The sequence below is a fragment of the Strigops habroptila genome (assembly GCF_004027225.2).
Source record: "Strigops habroptila isolate Jane chromosome 13 unlocalized genomic scaffold, bStrHab1.2.pri S16, whole genome shotgun sequence".
Lineage (NCBI taxonomy): Eukaryota > Metazoa > Chordata > Aves > Psittaciformes > Psittacidae > Strigops > Strigops habroptila.
This window is the reverse complement of record NW_022651054.1, coordinates 11,344,083-11,366,084: the sequence shown is the minus strand read 5'-3', so window position 1 is coordinate 11,366,084 and position 22,002 is coordinate 11,344,083. Positions and strand designations below refer to the sequence as shown.

Genomic DNA, 22,002 nt, shown 5'->3' with positions numbered 1-22,002 from the left:
TTCCCTGCTGGTGGCTATAAGAAATCAATTAGGGAGAGAAAAATTCCAGAGGTTTGGGTAGAAGTCTGGGTTGACAGAAAGACTTGGTACATCTGCAGGTCAGCTGGCTTGGAATAGATTCTTTTTATTTGATGTGGACTGTTTAGTGAAGGCGTTTTTGGAGCAGGTGCCCAATGGTTTTTTCCCAGTGTTCAGCAGATGAGCTGCTCCTGCAGAGAGCTCAGCAGGAGGGAGGTGTCCTCTCTTTTCATAATGAGTTAGTAATGTCCTGTGAATTCGTGTCAGCATTCTGCAGCCCAGCAGCATCACAGGCTTTTTATGGAAGGAAAATATCTCACAATTGCTTCGTGAAGAAAGCCCCTGGTTTAATGGCACAGATAAGGAACTGGTACACTTTGAGAAGGACACATGATTTATGAGTATGCTTTTATTTTTTTCCTGATTCTGTCCCTTTCAAACTCAGCTTCATGGTTGTCCCTCAAGGAGGAAACAGAGCTGGATGATGATCCAGCCTTCTCTGGGTATCACAATTGGTCTGTGTTCTTCAGAGCCAGAACTTTCAGGCTGGGATGCAGTACTATACTGAATGCAAACACTGGATTTGGGAATGAAATTCAACTGATGTCTGAACTTGTGCCTAAGACCAATTTCTGTTGGTCCAAGTCACAGAAATGATGATCAGTGTCTTTTCAAAGTGTGCACAGCAGCACACAGTATGAACGTGCCAGTCAGGAAGGCCCTCCAGTGTGGAGACAAGTAGGGGGAGAGGCATCAAGCAGAATGAGAAACACAGACTCTGGGTCCGGTGCAGGAGGACACGGCAAATTTCAGCTGTACTCATCAGAGGGTTTGGGAGAGGCTGACAGGAGAATTAGTGATGCTTTAGCAGAGGAAGCATGCTTTCCAGTCAGCCAGAGCTCCAGAGAGGAAGACCTCAGCACAGTCCCCGAAGGAAAGAGAAAGAAATCACTGTGAACGTTGTCGTTGACTACACTTACAGTGAGTCTACAGTAACCAAGGGAATGATAATGAAGCGATTATGCTGTGAGGAGAAAAAGGGACAGGAAAGCATGTTTTCTGATTGTTTTCTGATTATTTCCTGATACAGCTAAAATCATTAATAATTTTATAATGACTTAACTTCCTACTTCCTTAATCAAGGATGGAGCACTGTTGCTTCTGTTTGCATCTAAGGGTATCCTGAGTGTGTTACTCATTTTAGTAGTAAGCAAAAATGGGATTTTCAGTACTTTATTATGCCTGTGTGCTTCCAAACCAGAATAAGGCAGAAATAGACTGCAGTATGTGCAAACCTCAGGCTCTGGGGATTTCGGTGGACTTCCCAATAGACTTAATAACCTTCTTCAGAGATCAACAGACTCTGAAGAAAGAGTCTCTGTTCATATCTCATGCAAGACATGGACCGTGTTTTGTAATTACACTAAGTCTAATGTGAAATCAGTCATTTAGGAGAAAGTTATGTAAAAGGTATGAATCAAAAAACCCACATTGCAGAAATCAGTGATGGAACATTGGATTAAGAGTCCTCATCGTTGCCCAGACTGACTTTAAACATTTATTTGGTGTGAATTGCAGGTAAGTTTTCAAGTCCTGTTAAGTTGAAGAACATGATCCACTCTCTGGGATAACAGAGGCTTAGAACCCTACTCAAGGATTTTGTAGAGTAGCTAAATCATCTTCCAGAACTCCAGCGTTCTCTGTTCAGCTTCACAGAGTTTGGAGCAGTTTCTATGGACACGCATTGTTGTGATGATATTTCTAGCACGTTCCTATGAGAAATAATGTGACAATTGGCTGTATGTTCCTTCACACTGTGGTTAGGGACTGTTCCTACTGACATCAACCAGTGCCCTGTTACTTAAACTGGAGTTTCTTCCTCAGACCATGCTTTTACTGCATAGGAACACATTTGCAATTCTCTGGTTCACTGCTTTTTCTCAAGCAAGACATCTCTGTGCACGTGGCAATCTGCAGGTCATCTTTCTTTACATTCTGCTGTCACAAGCAGGATGCCGTGAATCGCAGAAGTACAGATCAGTGCTCTGTACATTTTACCCGTCCACATGCCAGCTTTTCCTTACACTCCGGACAGTGACATCTTCAATAGGTTATATTAAATGTGCTGACATTCTGTCCAGGAGCGCAGGGCACACGGCCCAGCAGACAGCCGCACGCAGGATACTGGGTTTATGCCCAGTCAAGTGCCAAGTGCTGTTTTTCTGGCTTTAGTCTGCTGGTAACAGACCTTTGCTGCTGTGGCTGAGGAGCCCAAGAGTGAGTCAGAACGTTTCAGAAGTTGCTTCTGCCTGAGACAACGTGCATCCAGGCACAGAGAAATGTGGTTATTGCTTGTCTGATTGCTCCGTCCCTCCTTCACTTCCTCATCCATGTTTGTAATATGCACCCATGGGAATTCTGGAAAGGGTGGCTGAGGAGGAGATTCTGTTATTACTGCATTTCTGAGTTCTGCCTGGCTTGCAGCGAGCAGACAGGAAGGGATGGGTTTACAGGCACAGCGCTCTAAACCTGACCTTAGCTTTCATTTTCACCCGCACATGTTCAGTTCCTGAAATTTTCCACTCTGCCCAGTCGTCATTTGACGTGCGATCCTACACTGCTCAGCTCAGGAGATGGCAAATGAAACACTGCTCTCAACCCTAGACTGCTGCTTTTCGTATCTTAAATCTGCAGGAACTAAAAAAGAGTCCAGACAGTAGATTTGGAATCCCCCTGTATTCGTATATTCTTAAGTGCCTAGACCTGAGTTTCATTTTGCTTTCGGTAGAAAGTTATCCCCATTTTTTATAAAGAACATTTCAAAATAATGAAGAAGCCAGTGAAGAAGATGCTGCAGTTAATGGTAAATACATGAAAATCCTTAGAAGTACAGTGAGCAGTACTATTTCTGGTACGTTTGGAATTTAGTGTAGAAATTTGGGAACTAAAAATACATTCTTTTGCAGATAACATTTTTGGATGAGCAGTGCAAGGTCACTAGCAAACTGAAAGGCGTGGATACTGCCCCAGGTCTGGCACCAGCCTGACACAAACCCTCTCCAGTGTCATCATTTATGTATTTATTTACCTTGGATTTGAAAAAGTGCAGAGAGGTTTCCGGTGGCTCAGTGCCCCGTTGTACCAGGCACTGGATACAGCACAAAGAGGCAGAACTTGTCTTAAAATAACTTTTGAAGGATGTAATACATGCTGAAGTGTTGCTGGGGAAATGATGCCTGTCCTGCAGTTAAGTGATAGCAAGCTGGAAAATGTGAATGAAGTCTGAGAAAGCAGCACTGCAGCCCAGAAAAGGAATAGAAAGTAAATGAATGTTCCTAATGGACCAAATCAGTAAAGTCCACAAAGTGGCCATGTGAAAGAAGTAGTGAGCACTTTACTGAGAAGTACGAGTTCATTTCTGTGCTGTAAATAGTCTTTTGTGACCTGGCTCCATTTTGACTGATGCTCTTACTCTTTGGTGTCTCATCTCGTATTACTGGGCAGCTCCTGCCCCTCCTACTGAGTTGTAATTGTTTTCTGGTAGCTTAAAAATATCTTTGTTCCAGCTGACCTTGCTGATGGGGCAGGGAGATGGAGCGAGCGCCCTATGGGGTCCTTCCAATCCTTTTTTAATGATTCTGTGTCACTGGTACTTTAAGGACCAAATTTCCTGTTCAGCCAGGGAAGTTAATCATATGAGCTAAAGCAGGAAGCAGAGTAGGTTTCCTCAGGAAAAGGAAATGCACAAGGAGCAGAGGCATCAGTTTGTAAATGCAAACAGAGTGCTTCATCCCTATCACCTGAGGAGCATGGGGTGTCTTCACAAATCTTTGAAGCTGCCAAGTGCTTATAGGTGCCTGCAAGGTTCTATTTTGAATTTGTGATGACATATGCGATGCTTCTGAAAGATCATCATGGAGACTCCTAAAATAGAAAATAGTTGAATTGGTTAGGAAAAGGAGCTAGGAAATATCACTAGTCATTTATGAAATTTGGGACAATTGAGCATCATCTCTTTAGGGTTCCATCAAGTCAGGAAAATCAGCCCCTGTTATCGTCAGCTTTGCCTCAGTGTAATAGTTCTTTGAAGACTCAGGGTGTCCTGATCTCAGGGGAGCAACTTTACAAACAGAGCTTGTTTTTCGAATGTTTTCAAGGATATAACTTCTTGAGCTGATGCAGAATATTGCAGTCAGACAAAGAGGGTGACTTAATTTCAATAAGGTGGCAGAAATCTTATTGTTGAGGCTACAGACATCACATTTTCAGAAGCAAAACAGTGTAACTCAAAATGACAGCATGGTCAGAATGCCATCGAATAGGTCAAACATTCTGCTCCAAAAGGGCACCTCTTTCATCAAAGTTAATGCAAGAAAAGCAGCTAGTTCTTGCATTTTGATATGGCAGAGGCAGAAGTGGCTGTGCATAAATAGAAATAGGTGTGGGACTGGGATTCTGCGGGAAGAACTTTCCGAGCAGTGTAGAGTATTTGTAGAAGGAGCGCATAGTCAGTGTTTAGTTAATCTCTGGCTCCACCAGAGATATGAATTGTGCTCTCTTGGTCTTATTATACAGAGGGAGTTTTCTTATTGATTTTGGTGAGTAATAAGCAAGTCCTGTTTGAAAAACTGGAGTGATTAAGCAGTTCTCTGAATCGCTGCACCTCAGCTAATCCTTTAAACAATTCCCATGCAGAAAGAAGATGTTTCCCCTCTGGTCATTCCAAATCTGATTTTTCATATCCAATCCCTACAGAGCCTTTCCTTGATTTTAGCAGTCTCCAAGCACAGGGAAATAAAGAGGCTGAATAATAAAAGCTTAGAAACCATTGGGCATAATATAATTCACTTAAATTCTACTAAGATATGTTCTTTTTTAAAGTACTAGACATTAAGATTCCTCCTGTTCTGTAGAAATGGGAGGTCAGATCTAGGAAGAAAGGGAAGGATGCAAATAGAATCTGTAATCCCTGACAAAACAGCAAATGCAAAGAAGAGTGTAACTTTGTTCTTTGAACTCTTGAGTGTCCCTTTCAGTTCAAGCGCTTTCAATTTGAACCTTGAGATACATGGAGTTGTATCCACACTCAAGGAATTACAGCTGTCTGTATGGTTTGCGAAGAGCTGTTGTGCATCAGAAGCAAGGCAAAAGTTTTTGGCATGGCATTGCGTCACAACAGCTCAGACATTATTTCTGCCCACTGATTAGATGTCTGGAGTATTTTAAACAAGGGATGTCAAGTGATAATTCCAGTGCAAGGAAGGGCATCATGTGAAAATAAAATAAATCAGAGTGTGAACACTCATGAGCAGTGAATGCAGAGGAGCACAGGCTTGATACAAGCAGATAAATGCTCAAACTACAGAAAACTCGGGTGTATTTTTCAAGAGATTCATCTCTGGCAACCCTGGGTGGGATGTATACAGGTGTATTCATGCATGAACACGTGTACCCATAACTTGGTTTTACCTTTAGAAGGGCTTTATACAAGCACTTAATTTTTAAATAGAGAAACTGGACACAGAAAGAAGAAAATGCCTTGCCCAAGCTTGTCCACTGAAAATATGACAGATGAACTTTTTGTGTGCATTTCCTTGTTTCTCTTGCAGCCTTATGGCTTATTTCTATAGATCTTTGATCAGCGCCTCTAAACCTTTTTCTAATCATTGTGAGGATTTTGACCTTGTATAAGTCAGCAGACTTAAGAATTGCCTGTAATGTGAAAACACCTTTCTTAAAGAAGTCATACATAATATCCGTGAACAATATCAGGTATCCTTGGGGGTGTCCTGGCACACCGCAGCGCTCCGGAGTCCACAGTTGCCTGGCAGCACTCTGTGCCAGCCCTGGCTCCAGGGCTGCTTGTGGCTTTCACGCTGCAGGGAGAAACCTGGTTTTGTAATATGTGAGTGTCCACGTGTTGTCTAAAATTGACAATCAGCTACATAACCCTGTCTTCATCATCTAGCTGTCCTTCTGGTATTCACACATGCAGCGTGGTTTGAATAGTTTAGACTTCAAGGAGTTGCAATTTCCTTCAAGTTTTTCTAGTACGTTGGAAAAGCACAAAGGCGCAAACCTCTCAGGCAGCAACAGATAGAACAGGGAGTTCTGGAGAGGAAAATTCTCTATTGAGAAAGATGCTTGATCAAAAATAAGAAAGTACTATAGTTATGTTAAATTTAAAATACCTGTCCTTAGTCATAATCAATCATTATTGATTATAATAGAATCAATTATAACGCATAAATATAGTGTTTAAACACTTTACTGGCCCAGATCCTAAAGGTCTATGGTTGTGTAAAGTTTCTCTTGAAGCTGCTCACTCCCTACAGCTGTGAGTTTGATGTGCAGGAGAACAGCCATCCAGTGATGAAATCTGTAACGCTGCTTTCAGGATTTCTTTTTTTCCCCTATTTTAACACTGCCTGCCAGGATGCAAAAACTCCTCAGTGTGATACAGTGTCCTTATCACGGAGCACACGTAGAGATGAAGGTTACAGCAAGCTGAGCAGGAGGGAGGGGATGTTCCCAGCATGGAGCACTGGTGGCTGCTCTCCCTCCTCCCATCATGCATATTTTGTAATAGAGCAGCATCCACACGCCCTCGGGCTCTGAAGGAAATGCGGGACACTTTGGGATTCCCCTTCTGTCCACTACCCGTGTGTAGCCTCACTCTGCTGTTTTGCATACATGGTCCTGAAGTATAAAATGCATTTGCCTCACAGGAGAGATACAGAGCCCAGGAGATTAAAGGAAAGGAACTGTGAGAGAGACCATCTCCTGGCAGGGCTGGAGAAGTCCCTCACAAAAGCACGGTAAGACAGCACTGGATCCCAGGGTTGGGTTTGCCACTTGTGTGCTGCAGCTCACAAGTGGAGAAATTATGTGGCAAATTGTCTTTTTTTTCCCCCTTTTCTGCATTAGGAGTAAAGTGTTGGAATCAGTTCCCTGCTCTATTTCCAGCTGTTCTGCTGCTCTGGAAACTTTATCCCCCTTTCTGCTGATTTAAAGGTTTGTGCATGTAACAGGTAATACTGTAAATGTTATTTAAAGAACTCTGTTGTGGAAAACATGAAGAGCAAGTTCTTACTCTGAATGCTCAGAAAAGCCTTGAAAACAGGAGTTGTCTTCTTTTTCCTTTATTTTTTCTTCTGTTTGTTTTGTTATGATTTTTATTTTTCCTCCTATTATCTTTACTTTTAATTTTTCTTATTATCATTTCTATCGATTTTTCTTTCTCTCATTCAAACTTTCTTCTTTTCTTTCTCTCTCTCTCCCTATTTTTTCCTTCTCTCTTGCCCCATGTTTTACAGAAATGTATAGGCACACTGCAGCATTTTATTGCAGAATAGTGATTTAGATTTGTTCCTATTTTGTAACTGTAGAGAAATGCTCATTACACACTGTTTCTTTTACTTGGAGTAACAGACAATGTATATTTGTATATACAGGGCAATGTGTATTTTCTTTCTTTAATTGTTTGGAAACATCAGGTTTTGATTTGTGCTGTGAACCTCCTGGGGCTGACTCCGCTTTACCTTGCCATTTACTAGTGTGCTCTTTTTCTTCTGTCCCACCTTCCCTAGCACAAGAATCCATTGTATGATGAGAAAATATCAGAAAATGTGTGTTAAAATGAATAGCATTAACCTTCTTGTAATCTTAGATAAATGCTTTATGTTATTTAAATATGTGCTATATGTATATATCTTACGAAATACAGAATCTCAGAACTCCGTTAGTCGCTGGCAGATGAATACATTGCGAGACCTTTCGATTAAATTACAGACCTACGTGAATAACACAGCAACGCTTTACATCCCTTTTCCTACCTATCATATAGTGGTGTGAATTTGCCGAAGGTTTAATAAGCCTTAGCAAGCTTCTGAAAAACACAGAACTTACTTACAAAAGAAAAACCCAGTAAGTGTCAAGGCGTGGTTTTCATAGAAGCAAAGCACATGTGTGGTTTTCTCAGACACTGGTGTTTGCTGGTTTATCAGCTGTGGGACAGCTGAAATTCTCTTGCCAGTATTTCAGAAGGAGGTGTGGCTGCAGCATTACAAAAAGGACTGATAGTTTTAGCATCACTCCTCTGAGTCAAGCAGTTTTCATTTTAAAAACAGGATGTTAATTACATGAGGTCCGTTAGGCTGGTGGGTTTGAGTAGTTTTAAAGAGAGTTGCCTTGTTAGATAAAAACTGACCTTGTTGTTTTTTTCCTTCATCAGAAGTGTTCCCATATCACACAAAACAAGATTTCAGCACTGAACTAAAGTCATAAACAAAGCATACAAAATGCTGTGCCCATGGCAGTTTGCATTCAGACCTCGTGCTGCTAAGAGCCAGTCCTCTGCAGAGAAGGACATCAATAATAACGTGGATAGGAAGAGCCATGGGTAAGATCTCTTGCCGTCTTTTAACCGTTTCATAGTTTCTCTTTCATTTGGCAAAAGAAGATGTTAAGTGTTGCGGGTTCTGCAGAGCCCTGTGGTGTGTTTCCAATGCAATAATATTAACCAAAGAACGGTTGTCCCTGGGGGCCGCTGGGTGGTGGTGACTTGGTCAGGTACATTTAAGCTTTTGCGTCTAAGTTATGCAATCATGGAGGAAATAAATCATCTTCCTTTCTCTTTCATAGTTCTAAATTTATTTGGTGTGTTATAATGATTTCACATATGCTAGGACCTAGGAGGCATGTGTCTGCTATAAAAGTTAGCAAAGTGATTATTAAAGCTTTAATTCAGTTAGTATTTATACTGTTTTTACAAGACACTGAGTAAAATAAGTGACACACTCACGCTGAATCTCTCAGTTTTCAGGCTGTTACGTATTTCAGTTTTCTGTTGCATATTGTTTCTTTCTCTGCCCATTCCCTAGCTAAATTAAAAAGTAAGAGTTCAGAAAGTAAGGTTTAATGCAGAAACAAAAGGAAATTAATATAAAAATGTGGTGTTTGCTTAATGGGCTAGAGACTGGACCTAGCTGCAATTTTCACACATTTCCCAAAGATTTCAACCTCTTTGTTTAATTCCTCTGAGTATTTTCTGGCCAGATCATAATCGTACAGATGCCCTTTGTTTAGCTTACAGCAAGGATACTCAACCTTTACCATTCCAGGCCATATCTGTTGTTTTCCTTTCCACATAGTGATCTGAAAAGGGTTATCGTAGCTTTACTGGTGACTTCTAGTCCGCTCCACCCCTCATGCTGCTTGGTTGGCTTGTTGACTCAGTACATCTTTCAGAGGCAGCTCTGAGCATCCTCTACTGATGCTGAAGGTAAAACTAACAAAAACTAGTACATTGCCTTATACTGAATTGTCTTTCTCTCTTTTAAAGCTTAGAAAACGATGATGCCAAATTATATGATCTGAGCAAGAAGCGGATAGAGATGCCACCTGTAACTTCAGCAAAGGCCAGTGATGGCAGAGAGGTCTGTTTCTAGCATCACTGTTTGGTAATACAGTTCAGACAGGTTGTGGTTACTGCTCAAAGCTTCTCACAGTTCTCCTGTGAGGACTAACTGTGGTTACATGAGCTTAGGACTGCTGTGAGATATTTGGATGCAAGATCTTGTCTGAACAAAAAGGAGCTTTGGTAAGACTTAAGGGAAGCAGGTGACCCAGTGGGGGCTGGAGTGCCTGGCTCCTTTGTTCACCTTTGAAAACCCAGCCTTTCTATAAAATTGTCTGGTTCACTGTTTTCCTGAGACTGGGACTATTATATTAAAAGGCGTTATTGAAATTATAAAGGTGTTTGCAGTGGCAGATATTGTTTGAGTACTACAAAAATACTTTTTTTCCCCCTATTTCATATCAAACTGTAGATCAGGTTGATAGTTTTGTACTCAAATGAGTAAATGCTCCTGTTGGAGAAGTTTCTTGAATTTTAATTTGTAGCATTTTAATGGCAAAATTAAATTTAAAATGAAGCCTTAAGATATTCAATACATCTGAAGATAGCATGTATTTTTATCTTTGCTCTCTGTCCAGACCCCCTCCCAAAATGGTATTAAAGCTTCAAACCAAGTATCAAGATGTCCAAGACATGTAAAAGTAAGAAACCTGGAAAATGGCTTCAGCTTTCTTGACACACTACACCTGACAGCAAAGGAGGTAGGATCTGGAAACCTGAACAGTGATTTTTCATAACCTTGAGAACATACAGAGTGCAACCTTGTTGTTTGACATTTTCTTGTTTTTCAGGTTATCAACTGCCGGACCAAAGCCTGCCAGGGGGCACTCATGACCCCAAAGGGCCTGGTGAAAGGTACTAGAGATGAGCCAGTTCCACCAGCCGAGCTCTTACCTCAGGCAATAGACTTCATCAAGCAATACTACAATTCATTTAAAGAGTAAGCCAGCTTTACCTTCAGTTTTCATATAAACTCCTCTCCCTACCCACCTGTCTGTGAGACTATAGGAGTGCTGGGTTTCCTCACAGCTATAGGTGACTGTCCTGTTCAATAGCATGCATTCAAAAAATAGATAAGGACTATTAGAAAAGCTAAATAAAACTATTACCACACTTTATAGGCTCTATCTGCCAATCCAGAATCTTGAAAATACAGGAATGGACTCTGTACAGTTCCTCAGCCCCCTCCCTTCTGAGTGTGTTACATTATAGTTCATTTGTGATAAGCAGCTTGGTCAGGACTCTTACAGAATGTCACTTTCTGTTTCCTTAACATTGGATGTTGATGGGATTAGCTCCTACTCAGATCAGACCTAGATGTGAAATATGTGGATAATGTTTTCAGTTTGTGCTGTTCCAAGTATCTTTGTGTTCTTTTGTTCTGTTTTGACTCTCAAGGCTTTAGCCAAAGATTGGAAGGCCAGTCTCTTGCTTCTCAACCTTGCTCTGTGCTGTCATCAGTGTAAGCTTACTGAGCATGCTGAGAGGGATGTTCTAGCTTCAGAAGAGGTTTGTTTTGGCAAAAATGGCCATGGTGCACAGAGATCTTGTTGCAGGAATTGCTGGAACATCAGGTTGAGGTCCAAGAGTTTGCAGTGCCATTTCACATGACAAGTTTTCAAGTGACGATTCAGTGTTTGCTCATCCCATTATAAAAACATTATCAAACTTTCAAAGGGACTCAGCCACATAACAGCTGCTTCTTTAGACACTTTGAACTCTTCTACAAAGCTTTCTTCCATGTGAATCTTTCTGAAAGTCCCTGTCTTACACACAGGCTGTGCTCACTTGCCAGCATATTATATTTGCACATTGCTGTGTTTCTGCTCATGGCTATTTGATCACACTGATTTACACTATCTTACATGCTTGCCCTTGATCTTTCATCTTGTTGAAAATGTGAAACTCTCAGACAGTGCAGGCTATTTTCATTGTGTCTGTGAGCCAACAAAACGATTTTTGTCTGTGCTGTGGTAAATATTTCCTAGTGTTTTGACTTCATTCTCTGTTATCAAACTAAAGAATTTTAGAGTTGGTTTCACTGACAAAGGAATTACTCAGCACTTCCTTTTAGGAATGAAAATCCTACTTACCTTGCTTAGAAGAGCTGTGTCCCTGTGAAAATAACAGAACTTTGAGAGGACAGTCACTCTAATCCCACTTTTGGCTGGAGCTGGCCTGTTCTCCGCTGTTCATTTGCTTGTCATTTGACAATTTTTTCCAAACTGATCTAGAAAACCCAAAATTAAACAGAAAACTTACACAGAAAAGCTTGTGATCAATCCATGTATGTGCTGGGAGGTGAAAGGAGGGTGTCACTGCTTAAATAACTAGCGCGTAGGTTACATCATTAGGCTAGTGAGCTCTGTTGTTTGACCTCAGTAGGAACAATTCCTAGATTCTGAAGCCAGGAGCAATTCTCAGCAGTCCTCAGTCAGTCCTATGTACTCGTCCCTTTACCTAGAAACCCCTGCTTTTTGATAACAGTCGTATCTCAACCTACATCAATGCTAATCCCTGCCCTGGGAGTTAACTCTACCTGCATTCTGGCAGATAAAATCGGTGATGTAAGTAGAAGTCTTTTCATGCAAAAGGATGCTCAAAAGCTTTATGGCTTCAGCAATGCCTATGCTTTTCTTGACCCAGAACTTAAGGAGAATGTCTGCAATTTAGATCAGATCTAAGTAATGAAGTTCTCATTGTTTCTTTTTGCGGCTGTTTCCTCTTCAGAAGGCCAAAAATAGAAGAGCACCTGGCCCGACTGGAAACAGTGACCAAGGAGATAGAAACAACAGGAACCTACCATCTGACAAAGGAGGAGCTGATCTTTGCTGCCAAGCAGGCCTGGAGGAATGCGCCCAGGTGCATTGGGAGGATCCAGTGGTCCAATCTACAGGTAACTGAGGAGTCTGGACATTATGGGCCCAATAGTCATCTGCTGTAGATCAGAACATCCTTTACTTTGGTAAAATGTGCCAGTTGCTTCAACTGAGGACACTATTCCTCCTGTATACATCATGAGATACTTGTGGAGCTGCAATTAAATGGAGAAACACTGATTTTTCATTTCACTTCTTTCCTTGATATTTCCTTAAATGCATAAGGAAGATTCTAAGCTTACATTACTGTTTCCAAATCAGTTTTTTTCTCTATGTTTCTTTTGAAACATACAGGTATTTGATGCACGTGATTGTAAAACAGCAAAGGAAATGTTTGAACACCTCTGTCGTCATATTCAGTATGCCACCAACAATGGAAATATAAGGCAGGTCTCTTTAATTTCATTTTAAACGACAGAAGTCACATCCAGCTCTGGATTCAAAACTCCAGAAAAGACCTGAAATGAGATCTGAATGTTTTGATAATTTGTCTCTGCTCTTAATTCTCCTGGTACTACATGTTCCTCTTATGTATCATCAACCAATTTGAAAATCTAGAACTTCTATGGCTCATGTTGCAAAACCTTTTGTAATTCCTGGAGAAAAGAGATGATTTGAAGATTCAGATATGATGTTTCAGAAATACAAAACAATTGCTGTTGGTAACACTTTATGCCTTAGTACATAGAATGTGTTTGGTGTGCTGCTGTGGTGTAAGGGGTTTTTGTTGTCTCTCTGGACAGATCAGCCATCACTATCTTCCCCCAGAGAACTGATGGGAAACATGATTTCCGTGTTTGGAACAGCCAGCTCATCCGATACGCTGGGTATCAGATGCCAGATGGGTCTGTCATAGGAGACCCTGCCAGCGTGGAGTTCACACAGGTACGGTCCTACATATTGAACCACAGCTGCTTTCCCTCTGTCTGACCCATCTGTCTTTTATGCTTTTTCCTTGCATGTTTATGCAGAGGGGAGGGAAGTGTGGTGGTAAGGAGTGAATGTCATGTTCTGCCCCACAGGTTTTAGGTGCAGGCTGGAGCAATAATTTCTTGCAATCCCGATATAAAAATACACCCTTTCACCTCAGAACAGGGTGAGCTAATGCCCCCCTTAAGTCAGGGACACAGTCAGTACTTGAACAACATGTCTCAGCATTGTATGAATAGGAAAGGTAACCTTTGTCACTCAGAATTTACCTCAGCAGCTTTTAGAAGGTTAATATCCTTTTGTCTTCAAATCTGGGGGGGAACAACCTAAAAACCCCCAAAATATACTTTCTTTATTTACAGCTGTGCATTGAGCTTGGGTGGAAGCCAAAATACGGCCGCTTTGATGTAGTTCCCCTTGTTCTCCAAGCAAACGGCCAAGACCCAGAAATATTTGAGATCCCGCCAGAAATTGTCCTCGAAGTGCCAATGGAGCATCCAAAGTAAGCAGCAAGATTTAGATAATTGCATTTCTACCTCTGCCTCACCTTGGCAGGTTATCAGTCATTTTATGAGTTCTTTGTTAGGATGAAATGATGGTAAATTGTCCTGAGAGATAAAAAGCCTGTTAGAACAATGAGATGAGATTTAAATTAAGGAAGACAATAGCAATTTTCTTGGAAATCTTTTTTTCCCTATTGACATTTCAGTCATATTCTCAATTTTAAAAATCATTATTTCTTACACCAGTGTAATGCAGAGGTAACATGTGGCTGCACTTATAACGAAGTATTTATTGCCTTTCTCTCTGTTTGTTCATGTTTGCTTTGGGACTGGCGGGCAGGTTGCAGACCTCTGTAACACTGTGCTGCAGCTTCTTCAGCAGGCAGTTTCCAGTCACCACATTGTAAAGGAAAACTGCTCTGAGCTTTTGCAGACTGTGCTTCATGGGTCATTTCTCCTAGAGTTAGTACTCTTTTATCTGCCTGGACTTTTCTGGTTATCACCTGAAGGGGGAAAAGACACATAAAGTGATCAAAATGCTTGTTTAACAGGTATGAATGGTTTAAGGAGCTAGATCTGAAGTGGTATGCACTGCCTGCTGTTGCCAACATGCTGCTTGAGGTGGGAGGCCTGGAGTTCACAGGGTGTCCTTTCAATGGCTGGTACATGGGCACGGAGATCGGTGTGCGAGACTTCTGTGACGTGCAGCGGTACAACATCCTGAAGGTAACCTTCTGAAGGGGAAGTGTGCTGGCCTGTGATCACGCTTGGTGGGTGATGAGCTTCTGGAAAGAGACACCATCAGTCTTTGCTGGGACAGGTGCTGTGTTTACATCACACACTTCAGCACTAACCTGACGTGACATCCGGCTACTGTGGGACATGTTGAATTTCTGCCAAGATCAGCATTGCCAGATCGTGGCTGGTTTCAGCGTCCTGACAGTGTCTGTTCCAAACAGCTGGATAGAATGGTGAAACTGCAGCTGTAAAAAATACAGAAAATGGTGTCCAAAGGGAATTCTTCCCCAATTTTACCCTGAGTCCTGCTGATTCAGGACTTTTGGTTTCTGGCGGCACATTTCTCAGAGGTGTACTTTTTGTCACTTCCAGTCTGCTATTGACATGGCATTCCCGGTGGATAACTGCAGGTCTTGGGTACTTCACCAGTTAAAATTAATAATGATGACTTATAACCAGATACTGCTACTTTTTAAACCGTTTAGTCCAGGAGAAAATCACTCTCTGCTTTACCAGACTCCATAATTCAAGATACCTCTAATTCCAAGTGTTTCTGCTGCCATCAGTTTTCCAGCATAAGACTGAGTCTTCACCTGTCTGCAATACTTTTTCCTGCATGTTGGTGTGGTGAGGCGGAGAAATCATGAAGTAAAAGTCCCACAGAGTAACTTTGCTTTTCCCTTTTCTCTCTCTCTTTCACACATAGGAGGTAGGGAGAAGAATGGGACTGGAAACAAACAAACTTTCATCGCTATGGAAAGACCGAGCTGTTGTAGAGATAAACGTGGCTGTGCTTTACAGCTTCCAGGTAAATCAACAAGTGTGGTATCTGGAGAGGCACTGACTGTTGGGTGTCCCTTTTTCCTTTCACTTAGAACAAAGTGTTTTATACAAATATAGTGCCAGTGGGCAATGCTCAAGGGAGGTTATCGTATGATTCCAAAAGAGTTATTCTCAACTTACACCTGGGAAAGCAGAGGAATCTCTATTTCCTGTTGTTGCCAGAAAAAAATCTCAAGTGAAGGCAGAAGGGAGAGAAAAAGAAAAGGAAGTTGAGGGCAAGATTGTTCATCCTTTTAATGCAAGTGTCAGAATCTATGTAAAGCCATTGGATTAATATCTTTTATTTACAATTACCGTTTATTTAACATATCATAACAATATGAAAGATGTGTAAAAATTAATCCAAGGCTTTTCAGCATGTGCTCCAGTGATGGACAGGTAAAATGCTGATGTTACAAAAAAGGGAAGGGCTAAGAGTACTTAATCAGAGGTCCACCTCTATCTGTATCTATGTAATAGTTGCTGATAATAATTATTTCCCAGCACTGAATGAAGTCCTTTAAATAGTAACCAAAGCAGAAGGAATACGTTACCTACATCAGGAAGAAGAGCAGAATGGGATTTTTAATGTATGCCTTTTTGCAATTCTTCTAGAAACAGAATGTGACCATCATGGATCACCACTCTGCTGCTGAGTCCTTCATGAAGTACATGCAGAATGAGTACCGTGTGCGAGGAGGCTGCCCGGCTGACTGGGTGTGGATTGTACCTCCCATGTCAGGGAGCATAACTCCAGTCTTCCACCAGGAGATGCTGAACTATGTTCTCACTCCCTTCTATTACTACCAGGTACACATTAGCCAAAAAAGGATGATTCTGGTAGACAACTTCAGCAGTGCAGATAATAGTAGTATTTAATTCAGAAATCTGAATGAAAAGCCCCAATTAATGAAAGCTCACTAGAGAGATTCATAAATACAAATTATGTATTTATTGCTTTACATTTCTTATCTGAACCTTAACCTTTTCCTGTTTTTAAAGGTGGATGCATGGAAAACACATGTCTGGCATGATGAGACCCGGAGGCCAAAGAAAAGAGAAATCAAGTTTAGCATCTTGGCAAAGTAAGTTGTTCAAATAAGAATCCAGCTCTTCTGTTCTTGTGATGTTTCTGTTCCACCTTGGTCGGTTTTTTTAATAATAATAGTTACAGTGGGGACCACTTGAATTGTTTGAATCATAGACTTACCTGTCCACAGTTAGGTAATATTCATATCTAAGGTTCTTTTTCAGGGCTATCTATAGTGCTTCTGAACAATCTTCCAAGGAAAAACCATGCCCAGGATCAGTCTTTCCTAGTTTGTGAATCAATCCAAATTACTGTTTAGCTGTATTAAAAGTTGTATGTGATTATTTTTTCTCCAGGGCTGTCCTCTTTGCATCCTCACTCATGCAACGAACGATGGCAACCAGGACCAAGGTCACTGTAATCTGTGCAACAGAGACTGGGAAATCTGAAACACTAGCCAACAATCTGTGCAGCTTGTTCAACTGTGCCTTCAACACGAAGGTAAGAAAGTCTAAATCACCCACCCACACTAAATGAAGGAAGACATTTGGCTAGTTTCATCAGCTTCTGCAAGCTTGTTTGTTCCCTAAACCTGTGTTTCGAATGTTCAGTAAATACAAGGTGGATCAGGACTTTGATTTTGTATTCATTTAGAATAATTCCCTGTAAATGTGGTCAGTGGTCATCTGACAATCAGGGATATCTAATGCTCGTTCTAATGTCTGCCAGCAATTTCTCAGGAGCTTTGTACCTTTCAGATTCTGTGCATGGATGAGTACAACATTTGTGACCTGGAGAAAGAAACACTTCTGTTAGTGGTTACCAGCACTTTTGGCAATGGAGATTCTCCAAATAATGGAAAGGTAATATTCACCTCAGAAATATACATGGGGCTCAACTCAAAAGACTGAGACCAAAGACAACCCTTTCTTTTGCCCCATGTACTTAAGAAAGATACAGATCCGGGTCTCAGTTCTGTTTTAAATCAAGTATTTTTCTAACCTGAAGTATTTTATGGATTTTCCTACAGACCTTGAAGAACTCCTTGCTCACCCTGAAAACACTGAGAAAAAAAATCAGGTAAAACGCTTGGTTGCTTGGTTTGCATGTGATTGAGTCCTTTTGCATTTCATTTAGCATAACACAGTGGTTTTACTTTTATCTCCTTCTGCAGATACGCTGTGTTTGGTTTGGGCTCCAGCATGTATCCAGAGTTCTGTGCCTTTGCTCATACCATTGACCAAAAACTGGCCCAACTGAGGGCTTCTCAGCTCACTCCAGTAGGTGAAGGAGATGAACTTGGTGGGCAAGAAGAAGCCTTTTGCTCATGGGCAGTCACTGCATTCAAGGTGACCACATAAATAGCTCATATTTTAGTTTGTTCATTCATCCCTTTTATTTCAGTATTCACTAGCATCCATAAAATGGGGGAGAATGAAGGAAAACAGACATCTGGATTTATATTTGAATTTTGAACTCCCCTCTTTATAGTGCTTGCCTAAGTTGAAGAGGGAACAGAGCCCCTTTTCTATTGCTTTTTAATACTCACGTAAAGTTCCTTTTGGATGGTGGAATGCTCAGGAAGAATAAGGGTGATAGCATCAAACATCAGGAATTTTGGAAGTAGATCAGGTTTTAGCTCTACTGGTCTAGAAGTGGAACCTTCCTGAACCCCTGTAACATCACTAAATAGAATCAATAAAACTAGCTATTTCGGAAACTGATCTCTCTCTCTTCAATCGCATTTTGACAGCATTAATATGTTTTATTATTATGAATAGCATTATTTTTCCTTTGTTCTAGACTGCCTGTGACATTTTTAACATCCGGGGAAAAAATAGTATTCAGTTGCCTGAGATTTATACCTCTAATGAAAGCTGGGATCCTAAGAATTACAGGATAGTGCATGACTCTCAAACCATGGACTTGGCTAAAGGTATTACCTCCCACCTCCCGCTTCCTCTGTCCATTTTGCTTCAGATAGGTCTGAACTGGAAAGGTTTTATAGAGTGATACTGGTCCTGCTAGATGATAGAATGCATGTAATAAAGTGCAATGGTCAGAGAAAAAAAGACATTGGCTTCCCTTGCATAAATCATTATCTTTTCCATCAGAACACCAGAACAGGGGTACATTTGACAGCCCCAGAAGAAAAAAAGCTGAGATGAACTACTTTCAGTCAGGGCAGGCATCATGCATATAGGACACATAGCTGACTAATTCTAGGGGGAGCATGGTTCAGGTCTTTTTTGCACATTGTTTGGAGACATTTTAAACAAACCTTATGACAAAATTACCATGAGCCATGTCCTCTTTTCTCAACAGCACTTGCAAGCATTCACGGCAAGGATATCATTCCGATGAAGCTGAAGTTCAGACAGAATCTTCAAAGTTTAAAATCCAGGTATAGTACCTCATTCCTTTGAATATTGCAATACTACATTTTACTACAATCTTAAACATCTGAAATGTCTGGTTATAGACATCTTCTCCTGCAGTTATTCAGAACTGCGTATGAGTTTCAGATGATCATTAGTAGAAGTAAATCATTATCACAAGTCCACAGTTATACATACAATCTTAATTCTGGTTTAAATAGGAGCTGGCTTCACAGTAGAGTCCTTATGAATGTAGGGAAATAAAAAACTTTGTGATGCAGCCCTTTGATCTCTACTAAACACGAAGTTCTGAGCTGGTCCAGTGGTTTGGTACAAGTAAGCTCTTGCCAACCGCCACCTCAGATTTATTCCTGTTCTGCGCAATTCAAGGGAAATCCTGTCGACGTAACCAAGATGTGTCTGATCTCTTTTTTCTATATCTAGTCGTGTTACCATTCTAGTCAAGCTTTCCTGTGAGACTGATCAGGAAGTGCACTACCTGCCTGGAGAACACATCGGGATTTTCCCAGGCAACCAGCCAGAATTAGTCCGTGGCCTCATTGCACACGTCAAGGATGCTCCTCCAGCTGACCAGACTGTCAGACTTGAAACCTGCACCGATGGTACGCTGGTTCTCTTCAGATAAAACAGAAGAGGATGTTTGACAGATTTCTCCACAATTCCTGACAATTTTTATAGACTGAATTTTCTACATTAATCTTTTCTTAAATTTCGATAGGATTTTGTTGAAGCATTTAGTTACTCTTATAATTCTCAATTCTGATTTTGCATGCTCTGGCAGCCCATGGTGACTGCACCAGTGTTTGCAGAGTTGACAATGTTTGTAATTCAGTTGCTGAATTGGCCACTGACTGCAATTAAATTAATCCACAGAGTTTGCTTATTGTTGCTATGTATCAGAGTCCTAAAATAGATTTGCATGTCATGACCGTCTTTCCCATCTTAGTAGGAACAATCTGCTAAATCATAGGATTCTAGCACCCAGAAAGATGATTTCCTCAGATGGAAAACTTCATTTTGAAGTGGTGTTTTGTTACCATGCAGTTCTCTGCATTAGAGCCTGCCCTTACTAAAGTTTGAAGCCTCACATTAGCATCTCTTCACAAGGGCCCTGTGGTCCAGACCTGCTGCAGCCTTGTCTGAAGTCCTGTGTTAAAGGACAGTAAGTTTTGCAAAGCTCTGCAGCTGTCAAATGCCGTGGGAATTACCAAGTGTTCTTTTATTTCCCTCATTTCCAGGTGGCTACTGGACAAGGGACAAAAAGCTTCCAGCCTGCACACTGCCCGAGGCTCTGACATACCTGCTTGATATCACCACCCCACCCTCCCAGCAACTGCTAAAAAAGCTCTCCCAGCTGGTTACAGCGGAAGGAGACAAACAGAAGCTGGAAGTTTTATGTCAGGTAAGTGTTAGAGCTACATTTATGTTAGGACAACTGTGTACTGGACCATCTGATGCCCTTTTACTGTGCAGCAGAAACTAAAGAAACTTTTGTAGTGATGGTGCTTGACTTTATCCCTCTGTTACATGTTCTGTGTGCTTATAAAACCAAGCACAGAGAGAAGGGCTGGTCTTGTAGCTCAGCTTGGGTGTGGGAATGGAGAGATGTCTTCAGATCTGGCATTTCCTGTGCGGTTCTGGGGGGGTTGTTCTGCCTGCCCGTGTCTCGTGCTGCCTCGTGGTGGTTCCTGGTGATGTGCCATTACAAGAGCTCACAGATGGCAGGTGGAGGGGCTGCAGGGGACCAGGTAGATATTTTTGTCAGAGAATTTGGTACCATGAAAGTAAGAGGGATGTCACTTTGGGTAACCAGTGGCTCACTGATGTGTAAGGGCTTGCTTCTCCTGCTGGGCTCAGCGAGGATCAGCAGGTATCACTGGGCCCGCAGAGTGCTGTGGATGTCCCCTAGCAGGCGGCTGAGAAACAGGTTCAGTTTCTCCATCCACACTGAGAGAGCTGGTATCTGGTCAGATTATAGCAGGTATTCTGTTGAAACAGTTCCTTAGGAAACTCCAGTATCAGTTTAGGCAAAGATTTGAGAGCTCCCTGTTGATTTGCCTGCATATTGCATTGAATGTAAGGCAGGAATCTTATTTATAAATGACATTTCAAATATCCCTGCTCTCCTGATCTCAGTATGAATGACCTGCTAACGTTGTCATGGTGGCCTTTGGCTTTTAGAGCACAGAAGAATACAATAAATGGAAGTTTTACAACAGCCCGAACATCCTGGAGGTGCTGGAGGAGTTTCCCTCTGCTGAGGTCTCAACAGCTTTCCTCCTGACTCAGCTGCCACTCCTGAAACCCAGGTACTATTCTGTCAGCTCCTCCTGTGACGTGACAGCCAGAGAAATTCATCTGACAGTTGCAGTTGTAAACTACAGGACAAGAGGTAAGAACTGTTGGTTTCATTTCTCTCTTAATTACAGATATTTAGGCTGCATTGAAGTTCAGGAATAAACTGTCTCTGCCGTATGGCATGAAGCATACCTGTAACAACAAGTTTGTATTGTGATACATACAGAGTAGTGTACTGCAGTGCAGATGTTCCTGCTGTGTATCATCATCAGTGTATCTTTGTTTTATAAATGATTGCTAGATATACATCTATTTAAAAAACATAATTTTAAGTATAAAATGTGGATTTTTAGAAAACAGAGCTTTGGAACACTGACAGCTGTTTTCCTTTGCTCTGAGCAGATGGACAAGGGCCTTTGCACCATGGAGTTTGCAGCAGGTGGCTGAATACAATAGCTCTCAATGAAACGGTTCCATGCTTTGTACGCAGGTGAGTGTCTGACAGAGAAACGAGGAAAGAAACAAACCCCAGTGGTTCTTAGTTCAGCTTCTTCAGTGGGTTTTTCGTTGGGTGCATGTGATTTTCAAGTGACTGGTGAGTGCAAGTTGGAATATCTGAGTTTGAGGAGAGGGAACTCCCTGTCTTCCAGAGATGAGATCCTTTACCTTGTCTTATCTTGAGTAAAATCAAACTGGTAACTTAGGTTGTGCTGCTCTCAATCGTTCAGGAGCCAGATACTGAGCTGTCATTCATAAACTAAGGACATAATTGACATGTTTTTGCATTTTAGTGCTAACGAATTCCACCTCCCAAAGGAGCCAAGCAAGCCATGCCTTCTGATCGGCTCAGGGACAGGAATTGCTCCCTACAGGAGTTTCTGGCTGCAGCGTCTCTACGACTTGGAAAAGAGAGGTACTGATGGGGATTGCCACAAGGGGGAGGCCAGAACCTGTCTGGCGGCAGGAG

At 41.5% G+C, this 22,002-nt stretch overlaps 2 protein-coding genes across 5 annotated transcripts in view; both read left to right on the top strand.

Annotated features, from left to right (window-relative positions):
• The window catches only part of LYRM9 (LYR motif containing 9), a 47,299-nt gene extending 40,471 nt beyond the window's left edge, over nt 1-6,828 (top strand). Inside the window, exon 7 of the mRNA XM_030472752.1 lies at nt 6,747-6,828. The gene's annotated coding sequence lies outside the window, so the exon portion shown is untranslated. The remainder of the gene's footprint in view (nt 1-6,746) is intronic.
• The window catches only part of NOS2 (nitric oxide synthase 2), a 34,624-nt gene that overhangs the window by 10,179 nt on the left and 2,443 nt on the right, over nt 1-22,002 (top strand). For 2 of the 4 annotated variants that reach the window (XM_030472740.1, XM_030472738.1), the window contains exons 1-24: nt 6,995-7,032; nt 8,255-8,419; nt 9,362-9,455; nt 10,015-10,137; nt 10,228-10,376; nt 12,167-12,332; nt 12,610-12,701; nt 13,059-13,200; nt 13,608-13,747; nt 14,300-14,474; nt 15,193-15,294; nt 15,924-16,118; nt 16,311-16,393; nt 16,695-16,839; nt 17,097-17,201; nt 17,369-17,418; nt 17,513-17,687; nt 18,142-18,274; nt 18,664-18,742; nt 19,161-19,339; nt 19,976-20,139; nt 20,919-21,129; nt 21,438-21,525; nt 21,827-21,948. In XM_030472740.1, the coding sequence (XP_030328600.1) occupies nt 8,319-8,419; nt 9,362-9,455; nt 10,015-10,137; nt 10,228-10,376; nt 12,167-12,332; nt 12,610-12,701; nt 13,059-13,200; nt 13,608-13,747; nt 14,300-14,474; nt 15,193-15,294; nt 15,924-16,118; nt 16,311-16,393; nt 16,695-16,839; nt 17,097-17,201; nt 17,369-17,418; nt 17,513-17,687; nt 18,142-18,274; nt 18,664-18,742; nt 19,161-19,339; nt 19,976-20,139; nt 20,919-21,129; nt 21,438-21,525; nt 21,827-21,948 (3,013 nt within the window). In that variant the 5' untranslated portion in view covers nt 6,995-7,032; nt 8,255-8,318. Of the gene's footprint in view, nt 1-6,994; nt 7,033-8,254; nt 8,420-9,170; nt 9,302-9,361; nt 9,456-10,014; nt 10,138-10,227; nt 10,377-12,166; nt 12,333-12,609; nt 12,702-13,058; nt 13,201-13,607; nt 13,748-14,299; nt 14,475-15,192; nt 15,295-15,923; nt 16,119-16,310; nt 16,394-16,694; nt 16,840-17,096; nt 17,202-17,368; nt 17,419-17,512; nt 17,688-18,141; nt 18,275-18,663; nt 18,743-19,160; nt 19,340-19,975; nt 20,140-20,918; nt 21,130-21,437; nt 21,526-21,826; nt 21,949-22,002 lie in introns of those variants that run through there. The other 2 variants (XM_030472739.1, XM_030472741.1) reach the window with 2 other exon arrangements.